The sequence below is a fragment of the Lepus europaeus genome, chromosome 12, assembly GCF_033115175.1.
Source record: "Lepus europaeus isolate LE1 chromosome 12, mLepTim1.pri, whole genome shotgun sequence".
Taxonomy (NCBI): Eukaryota; Metazoa; Chordata; class Mammalia; order Lagomorpha; family Leporidae; genus Lepus; species Lepus europaeus.
In genome coordinates this window covers 86,801,125-86,820,284 of record NC_084838.1, presented here as the reverse complement: position 1 = coordinate 86,820,284, position 19,160 = coordinate 86,801,125, and the positions used below count along the sequence as shown (strand labels likewise).

General features: G+C 39.8%; 1 protein-coding gene across 6 annotated transcripts in view; it reads right to left on the bottom strand.

The window, feature by feature from the left end:
* Positions 1-19,160, bottom strand: part of TLE4 (TLE family member 4, transcriptional corepressor) — a 163,318-nt gene that overhangs the window by 97,377 nt on the left and 46,781 nt on the right. For 4 of the 6 annotated variants that reach the window (XM_062208457.1, XM_062208458.1, XM_062208459.1 and 1 more), the window contains exon 6: positions 10,897-10,971. The exons of the other annotated variants lie outside the window; for them this stretch is intronic. In XM_062208457.1, the coding sequence (XP_062064441.1) occupies positions 10,897-10,971 (75 nt within the window). The remainder of the gene's footprint in view (positions 1-10,896; positions 10,972-19,160) is intronic. 6 annotated transcript variants of the gene reach the window in all.

The following is a 19,160-nucleotide window of genomic DNA, read 5'->3' as shown; positions in this document are numbered from 1 at the left end:
ATCCTTGGGCCCTGCACCCCATGGGAGACCAGGAGAAGCACCTGGCTCCTGCCATCGGATCAGCGCGGTGTGCCGGCCGCAGCGCGCTACCACGGCGGCCATTGGAGGGTGAACCAACGGCAAAAGGAAGACCTTTCTCTCTGTCTCTCTCTCTCACTGTCCACTCTGCCTGTCAAAAATTAAAAAAAAAAAAAAAAAGAAATTAAAAAAAAAAAGAAAAAGGAAAAAGATGATTCTTTAAAAAAAAAAAAAGAGCAAACTTATCTCAGTGAAAAAGAAGAATCATGGACTCAAGAAAACAAGTAAGAGACAAGTACAACATATAGTTAAATGTGAGCTCTGAAGTCAAAGTCTGCATCCCAGTTCTGCCACTTCCCCCACATATGGCCTTTAGAAAACTATTCTCTCATTCAGAGCCTGGGTTTCAATATTTGCAAAGCTGGGACAATAATATTGCCCCCCATATGGGGTTGATGTGAAGATTAAACAAAATAACGCATGTAAATGCTAAGCACAGTACTTGACACAAAACAAATACTAAATGAAGTTTTGCTATTTTTAGTTATACCTACAGAGAAAAGAGTAAAGCCTAAGGATATGATAAATCTATAGAAATAACTTGTTACACAAAAGGACTAAGTTTTAAAACACAAGTTCTATAATCATCAAAATAGCTTACAAAAAAATCACACAATGTTAACTATCTAATACTTAGTGACTGTCAGCTCCTGTATTAGATTGTACAAAAAAGAAAACTTAAGTGAAATTCCTAATACCATACTAGATGTGATACCCAGAACTGTGTACCTTCTACCAGTCCATGTTTCCTCTCCATCCTGGCCTAAAATTGTGTGTGCATGAGTGTGTGGAGGGAGAGAGGGAATCCAAATAAGATAACAACTCAAAATACAGTATTTGGTCCTTAACATATTTATTAAATAATAATTATAAGCAAAATATTATACATTTAACACTCAGCTACTGAATAGTTTTTGAACAAGTACTTATTGAAAATTATGAGCCACCTGTTATTCTAGCACCGTGGCTATAAAAGTGAAGATCTCACTGGCCAGTGGAGGTTAAGTGAGAAAGAAACATATTACTGCTGAGTGCTATGAGAAAAATAAAAAAGGCTAATGGGACAGAGACATAAAAAGGGCCACCAACCAGGTAAGTCCTTCCTTAGGAGACAGACTCTGAACTGAAACTTAGAAGAGGAATATAAGGAAGACTGTGTCAGGCCACAAAGGAAGCAAACTCCAGAGAACAGAAGAGCTGGTACACAAACCTCACTGAAGAACACACTTGGGGTAATCCAGGGACAAAAGAAAGAAGCCAATGTACCTTAATAGTAGCTAATCAAAAGGTGCTACTGGATGAAGGGTTAACTCAAAAATCTTGTAGGACATGGTAAGAAATTCGGACTTTTCTGCGAACCCTAAAGGCTTCCATAGCCTTGGCAACTCATGACTAGAGCCTAGGGAGATTACTGACGCCATGAACAGGAGTGTCAAATTGTTAAGTCAGCAACAGAAGTCACTGTGTACTTACATCCCATGTGGGATCTGTCCTTAATGTGTTGTCTAATGTGAAGTGATGCTATAACTAGTACTAAAACAGTATTTTTACAAGTTGTGTTTCTGTGTGGGAGCAAACTGATGAAATTTTTACTTAGTATATACTGAACTGATCTTCTGTATATAAAGATAATTGGAAATAAAAAAAAAAACCTGGTGTTAAATTGGAAATTGCATAGAAAATTAATTTTTAAAAAATAAAAAAAAAGAAAATAAAAAAAAAGAAAAACTGTATGTCAGTTACTTAGAAAGTCAAACCTATGCTTATGTGTCACTCAGCAATCCTACTTCTAGGTAATCACCCATAAAAAATGAAAATTATATTCTCTTACAAAAAAACCTAAGTGAGTATTTCTTGTGGCATTATTTACAATTGCCTAAATGTAGATAAAAACCAATTGCATTCCCCAGATATCTTTCAGGAACTCAAGGACATAACTATTGATGTGGGCAACACAGAGACAAATCTGAAATCCCTTATGCTAAAGGAAAGAAACTGATATCGGACAAGAGGTCTTGTCCGATATCAAAACTACCATTCTCAAAAAAGGCTCATTGTGTGTGTGTGGGCCAGGGGACAGGGGGGAGGGAACTTTTTTTGTGTGTGTGGTTGCCAAAAGCTAGAGTATGAACAAAACCAACTACAACAAGGAACAAGGTAACTGGGAGTGGTAAAGAAACTCTGTATTTTGACTATGGTGTCAGTTACACAGATTTCCAGCGCTGTCCACACTCACAGAACTATACACAAGAAAGTGTCAATTCTACTCTTTGTACTCTTTGTAAACTATGCCTTAATATATATGATTTCTTAAATTTATTTTTCACAGGCAGAGTTAGACAGACAGAGAGAGAGAGAGAGAGAGAGAGAAAGAGAAAGGTCTTCCTATTTCTGTTGGTTCACCCCCCAGGTGGCTGCTACGGCAGGCGCGCTGCACCAATCCAAAGCCAGGAGCCAGGTGCTTCCTCCTGGTCTCCCACACAGCTGCAGGTCCCAAGGACCTGGGCCATCCTCCACTGCCTTCCCGGGCCACAGCAGAGAGCTGGACTGGAAGAGGAGCAACCGGGACTAGAACCCGGGGTGCCGGTGCCGCAGGCGGAGGATTAGCCTAGTGAGCCGCAGCGCCAGCAATATATATGATTTAAAAGAAGAAAGAGTATCAATAATAAATGCGTATATCTGGAATCCCAATTGCAAATATATAAAAATTTAGAAAACCATTTAGCCTTACTTTTACCATGTTTCCTATTAACTCTTTCTGTTTCTGTTATTCTTAGAAACTAGAGTTTTGCTGAAATTCAAATTTGCAATAGTTGATTACATGTAGTAAGATGTAAAACCATGAAACTTAGAACTATAAAACCTAAATAAGATGGCATTAATGTAATGAGTATTTCAGAAAACAGTATCATTCAAAATGAAAATAAAATGTGCCCCTTTAAAAGGATTTTGTGATAGTACTAAAATAGTCTCTGAATGAGTCAAAGAGGAAATATAATCATTAAATCACTCTTGCTAATCACTAAAGGATTCTTTTTCACATTAGTGCTTGGGGGAAAAAAAAAAATTTAAGACCTCAAATCCATTCTAAGGTAGAAGGATTCCCCAACTGATTTCCTAGGGAGCTTTGAGAACAACAAAACAAGAAGTCCTTAAAACTCCACCTAAGTACTAGCCAATCATTAAGCCTTTAGTACTCTGTTTGGGGTGAGCTTTCCTCTCTTACAGTCCATCCTCTCTCCCTCTCTGCCTCTCAGCTTTGAGGGACAGAAGGCAGGCTGGATACACAAAGAAAAAAGGAAAAAGCTCTGATCAAATGGGAGTTGGTATCTTGCTTCTAAGAAAACTGGTGGGAAGAAGTCTTCAGAGAATTAGAGAAGTGGGAGCCAGGGGGGCCGGTGTTGTGGCATAAAGAGTCAAACCACTGCCTGCAATGCTGGCATGCCATTTGGGAACCTGTTCATGTCCCTACTCGACTTCCGAGCAGAGGAAAACAGAGGAAGATGGTCCCAAGTGCGTGGGCCCCTGTCACCCATGTGAGACACCAGAAGTTCCTGGGGGCTCCTAACTTCAGCCTAGCCCTGGAAGTTACAGCCATTTTTGAGGAGTGAACCAATGAATGGAAGATAACTGTCTCTCCCTCTCTTTCAAATATAAAATAAATAAACCTTAAATAAAAAAAGGGTGAGGTAGTGGGATCTTACCCATCGTTGATTAACCACCACTCAAAATGAGAGACCACAGGGTAGGGGAGTCAAAACACACACACACACACACACACTCTCCAATCCTATGAAACAGGCTTTTCCACTAAGCCACATCTTGGGATACCCTCACTCAATGTATGCCTGGGTTTGAGTCCCAGCTCTTCTTCCTATTGTGAACACCCTGGGAGGCAGTATTTAGGGACTAAACCAGCAGATGGATGATCTCTGTCTATCTCTTTCTCTGCTTTTCAAATAATAATAATAATAATAATAAAGTACAAATATACCCATAAATTGGCTAATAATCTGCCATTGCAAACTTGCAGCTAAATTGAGTGAAAGGGGCTTTCTGCTTCATCACTCTCCTCTACTTTGCACAGGCTCAGCCGGTTACGTTTTGGTGTGAATGAAACACACATTTGCAGATCCAGGAAGCTCCTTTCTTTTCCATGGAGCTGAATGCCCACATACCTTAAGTACATCAGGTGCAACCAGCAAGACACATTTGGTACTGCTTGTAACTGCGTGCTCAACTCTACCTGCAGCTAGGAATTTGAAAGTACATGGAGGGAAGAGGGTAGGAGGGAGGATCCTCCTCAAATACAGGAGAAACAAGTAGTGTTTTAGGTTAACACCAGTTTGGGAGAGAGGGAAATTGAGTGACTTGCTTCTAGAAATTTCTTTCGGAGAAGCTCTATGATAGCAATTAATGGAGTGCCAACCACAAGCACAAACTAGAGATTCTGTTCTTTATCTAGTGTTTTGGGGGGAGCTCTGAAGTGGAGGCAGAACTGAAAAAATAAATAAATGAATGTGAGTCTTTGTTATGAGAGAAGGGAAATTACTGCCTCTTAGAGCCTCATCAAATTGTAGCAGAAAGATTAGATTATGACTACATCACTCAATACTGTAGTCCCCTGCTCCATGGTAAATGAACCAGTTGAAAAAAGGGGGAGAGGAAGGTATAAGGCGCAGGCAGGAAGGCAGACATACAGAAAGAAGATAGAGAGATGTGATACAAGTCTGTGCTGGCTTTCCTACCCTCACAGCTTTTTAAGAGCAGGTGAGCCCCTACATGTGCAAACCCTGAGGACACCTTCAAACCAACCTCTCCTACCAAGCAGTGCCCATGATACAGTCAGTGGCTGGCTACTTATAAAGGCTTTAAGCTCCAGGCAAACTGTTTAGTAAACATGGTAACAAAGCTGAAACAACAATCTCTGATAAAACATAAATCTATCTTATCAGTCATTTTCAAGTTCATTTCATATTGCATATATTTAGAAAACACCAGTGGAAACAAGTTGGGAGTAGCAGAACAAGAAAGAAATCACCTTTAAGTTTTACTGAAAAGTACTGATTTAAAAAAATAACATGAAAGCTGAGCTGTAAAAGCATATTTTATGCACAGAACTCACATAAGAAAACAAATCTTAACTCTAGCAAGTGACTATAATCACCTATCTACACTGTAAACCCCAAAAAGCTTCAATCTATGAAGTCAAATCCTGAGTGTCTTGGTTCCTTCCAGGAAAAAAGGGGACCGAAGCGTTTTTGAAGGGATCCCAATCAGGCAAGGAAAATTAATGGGAGAGGGAGACACAAATAAGCATACATTCCTAAGTGAGACCCTCTGTGGAGCAGGATGGAAAGCAGCTCACAATTACCTTAGAGAGACAGGCAGAGAGTGTTCTCTGATTTTTGTTTCTTCACAGATTCCAAGATTACCCAATAATGATACCATGACACCCGCACCTTTCCAGGCTGCCCATACCGAAATAGAGGCTGGAGTCCCACAGCACAAGAGGAAAGTAAGCTCTATGCAGAGTGGCTGAAAGTAGGCGCTATCAACCCCTGGGACCTCTGTTTTAGTGAAATGACTAGAGAGAAAGGGACTAAAAGGTGAAGGGTGAGCCTAAGAAAGACAGCATTGCGTCAGCATTGTGGGTCAGCCATGCCCTAGATCCACCATTACCAACACCTCTCGAAGATCTTCTATTGGCAAAGACAACAAAAATGAAAATAAAGCATTTTGATACTTAATAAATTTTTCCTTTTGTTATAAATGGGAAGTAGTATATTTAAATTTTTTTCTTCAAGTTTTGTGTTTATATACTTGTGATATAAAGAAGGAGAAAACATGCACATTTGTTTTAATATGCACCTACCTATTTGTTCTTTTATATCTGTAAGGGCTAATCTATTTAAAAAGACACTTCTGTAACTAATGGATAATTTATTTTAAAAGATGACAAGGAAAATTACAATGGCTCAGCCAAATGCCTTCGAAACTTAACACCACAGTTTCAAAATCTATAATGGGGGTTGACATTTGGCACAGCAGTCTAAGACACTGCTTAGGATGTCTGCACCCCATATTGGAGGGCCTGCTCTGCTTCTGATTCCAGATTCCTGCTAATGCACACCCTAAGGAGCACTAGGTCATGGTTCAAGTACACATGCCCAGGGACCCAGGCTGGATTCCAGACTCTTATCTTTAGCTTGGCCCAGCCCTGGCTCCTGAAGGCATTTGGGAAGAAAATCAGGATGAAAGATCTCTGCTATTCTCTCTCTCTGTCCTTCTGCCTTTCAAACAAATAAAAATAAAAACCCATGATTCTTTAAATAAAAAAAAAAAAAAAAGAAAATACATAATGGAAAGCGATGGACATACATTTTGAACCTGTCACACTATAACACCTGCCAGAAAGTCAATCTGGAATGAATACATACATACACACCCCCCCCACACACACACACATAAATTATATGTAATAACATATTTTATACATATATATAAAATTTTAAGGGGCAATCGTGTAACAAGAACAATAAAACAAAATGCTAAAGGAAGAAAAAAAATACCCCAAAGGTATTGTCTTCTTTTTTAAACTAACTCCAATACATAGGATGGTAAAGGCAAAGTCATTTAAATCATTTCCTTAGTAATACAAGTAATATTTAAATAGATTTAATAGTGCTGCTCCAAACCAATGAATTATGGGTTTAAAACCTATTAAAATGTAATGTTTTTTTCCTGAGCTGAGAGGAGAGAGATTTAAATCCACTGAATTTTAATATTTCAGCTTGAGCTGCAGGAGGTAGAGAAAGTCCAAATGAACTATTCCATCAGCACCATTCAAGCATGAACATTTTAATCAGTTTTACTTCCTTGGAGTTCTCTAACACAGTTTACGCTGTCATTCTGAAAGCACTTAACACAGAGAGTGTGAAAAACCACCAAGGCTTGTTATTGCCTTCACAATTGATGGCAAATAATTTTGCAGACTTCCTATCATTAAAATGTCACTGCTAAAAATTGAGGTTCAGCATTTCTAGTGCTAAACTGCATTTTCCGACAACACCATGGCATACCTGTTTTTAAAGGTTTTTCAGGATGGGGGAAGCTTTTTTTTTTAAATTCATATTTCTATCATTTCTTTTCCTTAAAGAGTAAGGTTTAAAAAGAGGGGCGAGGTGTTTCCAAAGGAACCACATTTCCTATTTTTATAAGCCAAACATTTTCTCCCCCAAGGTTCATAGTTACAAAACTTTTTTAATGCTTTTTTTTTTTTTTGGTTGAAATTCTTATGAGGTTCCAAGTTAGCCTCCTTTATTAAGCAAAACCACATTCACACAGCATGCTCTGATTATATAGTGTAATGGATTTAAAAAGCATTTTAAGATAGTCAGATGACTCAATTTAATAATACAGGAAATGAAAACATCATCTCTAATTTGATCATATTACTGATTTAAAACTACAATTTGTGTGTTGTTCCAATAGTGTGATCTCGCAGAGATTCTAATTTAAAAAGCCAGGGGCTAGTAGGACACATGACAAGATGAAACGAGATACATAACATTCCCCCAGCCTATTTGGGAGAACTCAGGGAAAGCTTCAAGGAAATGGGAACTACTACCAATTCAAAAACAAAACACAAAATATTAAATATAGAGAACCACAGAGGAATTTTCCTGGTTTTCTTCCTTATAAATAAAAGATAAATGATATTTAACTTATTTCAATCTATCAACAGTTTTAAACTGAACATGACCTGTGAAAGAAATCATTATAACTGTGTTTCATTCCATTAAACACAACTAGCTTATTGTCAAGAGAACAGCAGCCTCTCCAGGTTTCAGGCTCACTTCAGCATTTTGCATTTAAACTGCATGGATCACTGGTTTGGCTCATTTACCAATGGAGGTAGAATAATATTGCAGAGTTAAAAAGGTGCTTCATCAGATTTCATTAAATCTGGGAACATTTGCTCTTGTATGGATGGTGTACATACATATAAAACAGATACATATGTAGTGATAAATAAATGAAGACCTGCAGGGGTTTAGTTGGGTCTTTGCCTGTTTAAAGGGAAAACTGTCATTCCTTCAGGGCATAAAATCATTGCTGATTGCATTCTAAAAATCAAGTAACAAAAACAACTGACCCCTCATTATTTTTGGTAGCAGGTCAAAAATACTACCACCTCACAACATAGCTATGCCCAGGGGGACACAGATTAGCAGGTGCATTTAAAATTCCACACTGTTGGGGCCAGCACTGTGGCAAAGCAGGTAACAGTACCAGCACCCCTTATGCACACAGGTTTAAGTCCCAGCTGCTCCACTTCTGAACCAGCTCCCTGTTACTGTGCCTGAGAAAGCAGTGCAAGATGGTCCAAGGACTTGGGCCCCTGCACTTATGTGGAAGACCTGCAAGAAATTCCTGAATCCTGGCTTCAGACAGGCCCAGCTCCAGCCATTGCAGCCATTTGGGGAGTGAACCAGCAGACTGAAGATTCTCTCTCCGTCTCTCCCTCTCTCTGTAATTCTTCCTTCAAATAAATAAATAAATGAATCTTTAAAAAAAAAAAAAACTCACACTATTACAACTCGAAAAACTATGCAGACCAAAAGAACCTTGGCGGCAGAAAAGCATCAAATGAGTTTGTAACTGGGCTCTTCCCTAGAACCACCGGGACTGTTTTTCCAATTCCGCAATCTACTCATCAGAATAGTCAGATTATGCAATTTTGACTCCTTTTTCTGCTCAGATACAAACAGCTTAGAACTTATACCAGATCACCAACTATAACACATCCTGTTTTGATAACATACAGCTCTGAGTTTTCCAAAGAAGTTTCCAGATCACAAAATTAAATTTGTTTTAATAATTAAATCCATTTATATACAACATGTCTGTCAGTAACCCTGCTACAGTCTAATAAAGCAGCGTTTTCCCTGAGAAAACGCAATCTGCCATCTTTTTTAAAACAAAGCATGTAAAAATGAAATATACAAAACAGTTAAAAAACATACTTGATATCATGAAGCAAAGGGAAGGGGATTTGCTCTCATTTTACATCTTCTCTCATATTTTTAAATAGCCAACTTCAAACAATGTCTTTTTGATTTAGTTTCATCTCTCCACATCCAGACAGTCACTAAGACTCAAAGAAGCAAAGCAACCTGTTTTCCTAGAAAAAGCTGTCAATCAGGCATAAAGTTGGATGGCTATTTGCATTTTAGCCATTCATACAACTGATAAACACTAAGCTAGAAATGAGCCAGCAAGCTCTCTTAGTGGGTATCACTCTGCACATTCTCTCTATAAACAGCTACAGTGGACAAGAAATGTAGGTTCTGCCCCTTCCGACTTGTGGGCGATATGCTAACACAAATATACATGCCTTCCCAACCTGAAGGGAACGTATGCGAGCATGCACGCAGGCAAGCACAGCCAATGTGTACATATTCCTCTACAATGAAAGCTTTCTCAGCTTTCTTGAAGTATTTCATACACTGCTATTTTCTCAAGTTCTAGGAAATAAAAACAAACTGTGAAATGTATGCGTCCCTAACCACACACACACACAACTATACAACAAATGTTACCCGGGACTCTCTGTGGCTTGTTCTTTTTCAGCCTCTACTTTCCAAGGCAGTACTTGGTAGGAATGAAGATTACTCTTTTCCATTTATTATGTCTGCTAATTTACTCCCAGTTTTTTTGTGTGGTCAGGACGACACAAAATCGAGCTCCAAAGAGCACATTAAAAAATAAGCTACAATCAGACTATTGCGCCCCCACCACGGCTGTGAACCCAGAGTTCTGATTTCCTTGTTAAAAGACAGAGGCATAATTGAAGCAATATCTTCACTTCAGATTGATTATCAGGGACCCTTATCTGCATCTTCACTCAGCAATCTGAATTTTAATGAAAGTAAATGGAATAATTAGCATTTCAAAGTGTGTTTGATACACTGAGGGGTAAAAAGAGAAAAGACTTTTGTGTATAACCTATACACAAAAGAAAGCATTTGGGATAGGGCAGAAAGAAGAAAGTAAGTATAGTAGTGTCTCTATTAGAATAACCTAAGGAACTGCTTGTACCATCTGCATAGAGGTGAATACTGTACTCTTTATAGCTAGGATTTCTCACCTTTACTATTATTTCCACGTCTTGCAGCACATGATTTAATTACTTGTTACCTTCACCTAAGATGAAAACCTGTTAAGTGGAGTTAGAGTAACTGCCCAAACCCATGAGTGCCACAGGATTTCCATGCAACATCAGTGCTATTACTGCCAGGAAGCATTTTCCAGCAAGTCCATCAGTTTTGCAAAAAAGTATAGTTAATCTATAATTTCTTCTATGAATGGACACTAGCCCAAAAGAACCACTAATCACAGAGGAAGAAGAGTAAGTAGCAGGGGAGATGGGAAAATACACATTTCACTAGATGTGGTATTAAGATACATTATAAAATCATTTGAGGAAAGATAAAAGAAATCAAATCATCAGGACAGAGTATGTGTGTGTGTGTGTGTGTGTATTTCTGGTCTAGGCTAATAACAGAAGCTGATTACAAAGAAAAGAAATACTATGACAACTAAGCAGTCTCCTTAAAGAGGAGTTTTCAGGAATGTATCAACTTAAATAGGTATGAATGGGTGCCAAAGTTTTGAAATTGAAGGGACAGTGTTCAATTTCACCTTGTTGTCCTCGGCTGCTTTTTGCCCGTTTGATGGAACAAAGTTTAAAAAGAGAGCGAGAGAGCTGATGACAAACACTAAGATGAGAGCTAAAATGGAAAGGCCACGTACCCCAATGATGGCGTTCAGTTCTGCCATGGTCACCTGCTTGGCCCGTTCCACAGCCTGCACCACTTGTTGCTGGTGCTATAAATGAAGATCAGAAACAGAATACAATTATTTGTTTTCTATTCAATAAAGAACAGCTTTTCCTAACATGTCTTCTAACTTCAATTACATGCAAAACAGCATTTGGGGGTCTCCAGATTTCCAAATACAAGCCGCGGGTAGTGGATGACTACAGGTCTACGGTACATTGGAGGCCACAATGCTGAGGGATAACTAGGCATCCAAATGCAGGCACCATCTCTGCGCCCTCAGGAAGGATGCTCCCCTATAACTAACATGGACAGCTTAAACGTCAATAGAACATTTTGACCAAAGGCTTCCACTATACTAACAAAACCCAACCCATACGCCATGTTCTTTGTATCCATTTTTCTCTTTGCCATCTATGTAAAAACTTTTGAGTACCTTCTCTAGAAATATTTAATGTTTTTCCTAATAGTTGTTAAGAGTAGACACTGGAGAGGGCATGCAGAATTTCGTGTTTGTTTCTTCTGAAAATATGAAAAGTGTTCAGGTTTTAATTCCTGTCGTGAAGGGTTGCATACTTAAAAGATAAAAAATCATAAAAGCCTGAAGGTATTTCTTTTAAGTGTCATAGAAAACCTAAAGCCTCTAAATTTAAGTTGTATTTCTTTAGAAAAACCAGCATGGATAGTATAGGAAAATCCCTCCACTCATGATTCAGTTCTGAAGAGAATGAGCAACAACTGATGTCAGTAACATTTATAATATTGGAAAAATTAAGCAGCACAGAAGTCTCTGCATGGGGGCACTCACATCTGGACATACCCAAGTGCTTGTACAAGAACTACCAAAATGTAAATATTATTCCCAACTAAATACACTTGAACACTCTAGTATCTACAGACTCAAACTGGGACTAAAATAGGTCTGTCTGGGCTTCTTTCAACTAGGTTTAGTGAATGAAGAAGCAAAGGGACTGTGCTATGAAACAAGCACTCCTCTGTGTGGCTCAAGAGTCTTGTTTTGGTTGATCTCAGCCGAGAAATTCAGCTAACTTTCTTCACTTATTAGAAGTGAACATGAAACTCAGCCATCAGACTGGTTAATATATACAAAGAACTGTCAAATAATGTGGAATCCCGCTTAACTACTTTGGTCTCTAATCCCAAACTCTCAAATACACAGCTTCTGAGATGAACTGGGGTGACCATGAATTCCACCTTATCATGTAGGGAGTGGGGAGGTGATGTGAGAAAGGAAACTGCCTTAAATTATCCACAATGTCGTATTCTCATCATTGATTTCCTAATAGAAATGTGTATTCTGTGTCTATAATTAACAGAAAAGAAAATGTCAAGTAACAGAGCACTGCATTTTAAGTTTTTAATAGACTCAGCATTAAACATTACATATGTTTCAAAACTATAGGAGTGTCAATCTCAAAATAGGTGCTTAAAAAGCAATTCCAAAGTCTTTTTATATTGATCTGTATCCATTCTCTTACTTTTAAATAAATTATTCTCTCTGGGAAGAAAATAAAAATCGTATGGGATTGTGAAACACTAGAAGGAAAATCGAGGCACAGTAGGATAAAGTAGCCAGTAAGATTAACTTGAGCTTCCCCTAAAGCCAGCCTAACCACACACTAATGTTTATTTGGCACTTACTATCTGCTAAGCACAGAGCTGATTCCCAGAGTTGTGAAAAATGGCAGTACTGGAAAAAAAAAGAAAAAAAATGCACAACTCTGGGATTCATTTAACCCCCAAAGTCAGATCGTGGACAGAAAATTTTATGGAATTTTCCACATTTTACTATTTGACATTCAACAAGGGCTGCTCAGAAACTTCCAAGAATCTGAAACAATGGGCCACATATTCACACATCCAATAAGCATGTCGGTCATTCATGCATTCAACGTTAAGTTTTTAAACTTTTATTCTGCCATCTCTTCATATATTGAAACAGCTCCATATTACTGAAATATTATCTATATTAAATATTCAAAGGAGAGTTCAATGAAACAGATATGAAGATATATCTACTTAAGGCCTTTCTACCATGAAGACTGTTCAACTCTTGCTTCATAAACTTGATACCAATTGTTAAGATGGGCAAAGGTGCCTTAGGCTGTGGGGATATTTTCTAGCATGGAATTAAAAATCAAGTACATTTTTTAAGAAAATCAGACACACACACACACACACACACCATTGAGCCATAACTCTGAAACTAGGTGCTCCGAAAGAAACTGGCTAAAAGCTAAAACGACAAAAGAAGTCATGATTCAGCGCCTCCTTTAGGATGGCAATGGCCATGGGCTATTATAGTATCTACATTTTGCCTGCAGTGCAGAATCTTACTTCCCCATTGCTGCTTATAGCCTGTGAATCACTGCTGGTTAAGGACCTGAACAGAAGCTCCCTAAGGCAAACAAGGCACCCTTCCCTGTATGCTCTGAAGCACCAGAAGAGCCCTGACACTGTCAGCCACACAGTAATGTTACACCACAGACCAAAGATGTGAAAATGAAAACTAAGAAGGGATCAAAGATTACAAACACAAAAGAAAAAATGAGCATGGGAAGAAGAAACCCAAAGTACTCCTGTAAACGGATCCAGGAGGTGCGCTTTTGTCCCCACTTTCAGACTTCAACAAATAAGCTCTATAACTCAGAGAGCGCAGCAAGTGTTTCACATCTTCTCAGAACCCTGATGGCTTTCCTATTATGTCTGCCCTCTCTTCCCCTTTTCTCCTCCGTCCTGTCCCCATCTGTCCTCTCCTCCCACTCCACCCTCATCTCATTTCCTTTCCCACTTCCTGCTTATCCCACTGCCACCACACCCCAAGTGGTGACAGCCACTCTGGCCTAGGTCAATCTGCAGAAGGCAACAGTCCTATTGCTTTCTTATTGCTCAAGCTGACAGGCACATATGAGCTCCCTGTTCAAATGTGCCCTCAGCACCACCACATAAAATGCCACTAAGGATACATTAATAAGCCAAGGGTATGAAGGGGACCTCTAACTGGGATGTGAAAGACCCGCCACACAAAATCTTCAAATTATTTGCTTTTTAACATACTGTGATTTGCAATTTTCTTAAAAAAAAAAAATCTAGAAACAAAATACTAGATTGTGGTCATGGTTGCACAATCCTGTTGTGAATTTACTGAAAATCACTGAATTTTACTTTTTTTTTTTTTTGACAGGCAGAGCTAAACAGAGAGAGAGAGAGAGAGAGAGAGAGAGAGAGAGAGAGAGAGAGAAAGTCTTCCTTCCATTGGTTCACCCCTAAATGGCCACTACGGCCGGCGCTGCACCAATCTGAAGCCAGGAGCCAGGTGCTTCCTCCTGGTCTCCCACGCGGACGCAGGTGCCCAAGCACTTGGGCCATCCTCCACTGCCTTCCCAGGCCACAGCAGAGAGCTGGACTGGAAGAGGAGCAACCGGGACTGTACTATGGGTGCTGTAGGCAGAGGATTAACCTAGTGTGCCACGGCACCGGCCTCGAGAGGATTTTGATTTTTTAACCAAGTGCTTCTTCTGGTCTCCCATGCGGGTGCAGGGCCCAAGCACCTGGGCCATCCTCCACTGCCTTCCAGGGCCACAGCAGAGAGCTAGACTGGAAGAGGAGCAACCAGGACAGAATCTGGCACCCCAACCAGAACTAGAACCCGGGGTGCCGGTGCCGCAGGCGGAGGATTAGCCTAGTGAGCCGTGGCGCCGGCCTGAATTTTACTCTTAAAATGGATGAATTTTACATTGCTTAAATTATACTTCAATAAAACTGACTTCAGAAAAACACTGGGGGCTGGCGCTGTGGCGTAGCAGGTAAAGCCGCCACCTGCAGTGCTGGCATCCCATATGGGTGCCAGTTCAAGTCCCAGCTGCTCTACTCCTGCTCCAGCTCTCTGTGACGTCCTGGGAAAGCAGAAGAAGATGGCCCAAGTCCTTGGGCCCCTACACCTGCATGGAAACCCAGAAAACGCTCCTGGCTTCAGATTGGTATAGCTCTGGCCATTGTGGTTGACTGGGGAGTGCACCAGTAGATGGAAGAGCTCTCTCTGTCTCTCCTTCTCTCTCTGTGTAACTCTGACTTTCAAATAAATCTTAAAAAAAATAATAAATTAGACATGTAAAAAAGGAAAAGAAAAACATCGTGATTTAAGATATGCAAGCATGATTGGGTAAAAGGAAATTCAGTACATCTAGTCACTTGCCCACTTACTTTCATCATCATAAAATTATTTTTCAGATTTGTTCAGGAAAAACATTTAAGATTTTTCTTTCTTTCTTCTTCTTCTTCTTCTTTTTTTTTTTTTTTTTTTTTGCCAAGAGATATTAAAACAATTTAAGTTCATGATAAGTCCAAGAAAGCTGGCTGAGCAATGGGCCTTAAAAGACCACTAAGACAGCAGGTATTTAAACATTTCTCAGAAGGGATGATGATTACAATACCCACCATGCCAATGCTATAGGGCACTGCAATAAATGTGGTACTGCTAATAAAGAACAGCCTACACAAAGCTCCACATTACAACTTAGAAGTTTCAAAAATATTCCCCCTACTGATGAGGGTATTAAGGGCAGAAATCTATAACAGAATAGTCGTCTTACAATGAAGGACATTAACGTTCCCAGCACACAAAAGTGCAAAAGGAAGACAGCATGGCCTGTTTCCCATGGAACTCACAAACATGGGACAAGTCTTATACCACAGGAATGCAGAATACAAACTACTATGAGAAGTTAGAGGGGAGAATGACCAGCACACTTTCTACACTATGAGGAATGCCTTTTTTTTTTTTTAAATTCATTAAAATATTTATTAAGGGGCCAGTGTCCTGGAACAGCAGGTTAAGCTGCTGCCTGTGACACCAGCATCCCACATGACTGCTGGTTTGGGTTCTGGCTGTTCTGCTTCTGATTCAGCTCCCTGCTAAAGTACCTAGGAAGGCAGCATATGATGGTCCACCTACCTGGACCCCTGCTACCCACATGGGAGATCCACAAATTCCTAGCACCTGTTTGGCCTAGCCTTGACTGTTAACGGCCATTTGGAGAGTAAACCAGCAAATGGAAGATCAATCTCTCTGTCTCTCTCTTTCTCTGTCCTTCAAATAAATTTTAAAAAAATCTTTAGAAAAAAACAACTATTTATTATTAAGTCCCTACTGTGCACCAGGCACTAAGGTTAGAGTGATGAAAACAAGAAAGCAACGTCTCTTGAACACATAATCTCTATGAAAGAAAATAATCCAGGAATTAATAATACTGAAACGTTATAATTACAACTAGAAGATAATTTTCATGAGAAAATTACAATATGCTCTGTGATCATTTATCAAGAAAATATTTTAATATAATCTTTGGACTGGGGGATGATTCCCTAAATTGACCTGACAGATTTGCAGTTCTGTGGATGAGAAGAGAGGAGAAAAGAATTCCAGGCATGGGAAGAGACTGGGCTAAGCTCCCTGAAGGAGAGAGAAGCTGTGTAGCTAAAGGAAGCCAGCAGAGAGGGGATCCTGTTGGAGATCCAGGCACAGGGGTGGATTCTGACACACACATGCAAAACCCCTGTCAGGTGAAAGAGGAAGTTAACAGTAAAACCAACAAAGGCAAATGCATGAAGACAACATGAGTTAGCATGGGCATTCTCTATGGAACCATGTATTAGTGAGAAATGATTCAGGGGCGCAGGAGGCCACACTGTGAGGGGCTGTATGATACCTAAAGAAGTTGGAATTTACCCTGGTACAAAATGACACACATTATTAAATATTTTTAAGCAGCTGCATACTCCGTTCTGCATTTTAGTAAGGTGGATCTGGAAACAGTGAAGAAGCCAGGTGGCGGAGGTAAACCATACAGAAGGGAGAACAATTAAAGTGCTATACTGCAGGATGCTAGGGTAAAAGATACTTAAGGCCTGAACTCAGACCAATCCTTCCCACCAAAAGGAACCTTTAGCCACAAGTACATAAAAAGCCACTCACAGAAACTCAGAACTAGAAATGGTATTTAGAGATCAGGAAACCTAGATGCCAGTAGCACATAAGATTTCTTGGCTGCAAAAAAGAACTCACGACAATAATGAGCCCTAATACTGAGTTAAAATGTACCTCCCTAAAATTTCTTCCCACCGGACCCAGTTTTGTCTCTAATTCTCCTCCACAGGACTGACACCTTAGGTATTTGAAAATGGTGTAATACGTGTCTTCAATTTTCTCTCTTTAGGTTAAACATACTCAGGTCACAAAACAATTTTTCTGTGTTACTGATTCTTAGCCACCCATCCTCAGGCCACTCCACTGGTACATTAAATGTAACTAGAATACTACTAAATACTCCAGGCATGGCTGAGCACAAAACATCATTCTACAACTGATAAGTCAGGCTAACATCCTAGTGCCTTTTACAGCAACTCTTTTATTGGTGCAAATAAACTTTAAATTTAATTAAATCCTTAAGTTAGCCTTTGCTTAACTGTATCCCAAGAAATGTTAATTCCACAAAGAATTAGGTATTACTTAGAAAACAAACAAAAAAGCCACCCAGGCGCACTCTGGCAAATACCTGGTGAACTTCAGAGCTTCTCAGAGCTACAAAGCTCACAGAAGGTGAACATGAATGCAGAGCTTCCCAAAGGATTTTGGCTGTGGACCACTGGACTTTAGCTCTGAGGAGCAAAATGCAGGAAATGCTGCACTAGTCTTTTTCCTACTAATCAAGTGGCCTTGCCTTCTCCAGTTGCACAGGGAAACAAAGTATTCTTCACTGATACTTCTAGTTAACACTACAACTTCAGTGCTGTCCTGCAGAACTTTTCTGCAGTGTTGGAAATCTGTATCTGGGTTAACAACAAAGAGGGCACTAGCCAATATGGGTGGACACTGAACACTAGTGTCACTGTGAAATTGAATTTTTAATTCTATTTAACTTTAATAATTTAAATCTACACAAAAACTACTGGTTCGGACAATGTTGTTCTACTCCAAAGTCCTTTAAAGTTTAGCTACAATAATCACCATCCAATCACTACCTAACTGAAAGTAAAGAAACAAGTTTCTCAAATACACATAAAATTGTTAAGACATAAATAAGGGTTGGCATTCTTGCCTCTAGATACAGGCCACATTTAAACCTGCAGGGGAAAAAAGTTCAACCTTTTGAAAATCATCTTTCACTTCCCGAGATCAAGCAGGTCATAATGCTACCATATGGATCTTACCAAAAACTCAACTGTCACCAAAAAACATGGTCATAAAGATCAAGCAAAATAGTCAACCATGGAACATGAGAAAGAATTATGTTCTCTGATGATTCATTCAGTATTGTGAGAAAAATTATTTTTAAAATGAAAAGTTTTACTATGTCTAATGTGAAAATCAGAAACCTAGGCCAAATGCTCTGAAGCCTAATCCACGTGTACTATTCATCGTAGGATGTTCTTTCAACATACAGCGCTGTCATAGTATATTACCAGAACTGGGCCGGCACCGCAGCTCACTTGGCTAATCCTCCCACCTGCAGCGCTGGTACCCCGGGTTCTAGTCCCGGTTGGGGCAACGGGTTCTGTCCCGGTTGCTCCTCTTCCACTCCAGCTTTCTGCTGTGGCCCTGGAAGGCAGTCGAGGATGGCTCAAGTGCTTGGGCCCTGTACCCGCATGGGAGACCAGGAGAAAGCACCTAGCTCCTGGCTCCTGGCTTCGGATCAGTGCAGCGCACCAGCTGTAGAGGCCATTTGGGGGGTGAACCAACGGAAGGAAGACTTTTCTCTCTGTGTGTGTCTCTCTTTCTCACTATCTAACTCTGCCTGTCAAAAAAAATACATTACCAGAACTGACAAAGTGGGCCCAACTGGGAACCAGATGTCCCTTGTGCAAGCTGGTGGTACTTAAAGAACTCTGAGATGGTGTTAGGGGTGTCACTGCATGCTTATCAAGGGATCTCTGGTGATTTCAGCCTGGTCCACATATATCAAACCAGGTCATCACAAGCTATTGATACCTTACAAAGTCAATAAGCAGTAAGATGAGTTAATCTGGTGCCATTACAAGGTGATAACACCATCACTAGTGCATGTAACCACTGTACTTTGCTCATTTCTTCCCTCCGGCACAATTAAGTGACAGAGCATTTTCAGCTTTCATTTCACAATTATTCTATACATGCAGAATGTGGTTCAGAGTAATTCAATGCCATATTAACAAAGGTACCTCCGCAAAAAATAGCAGTTG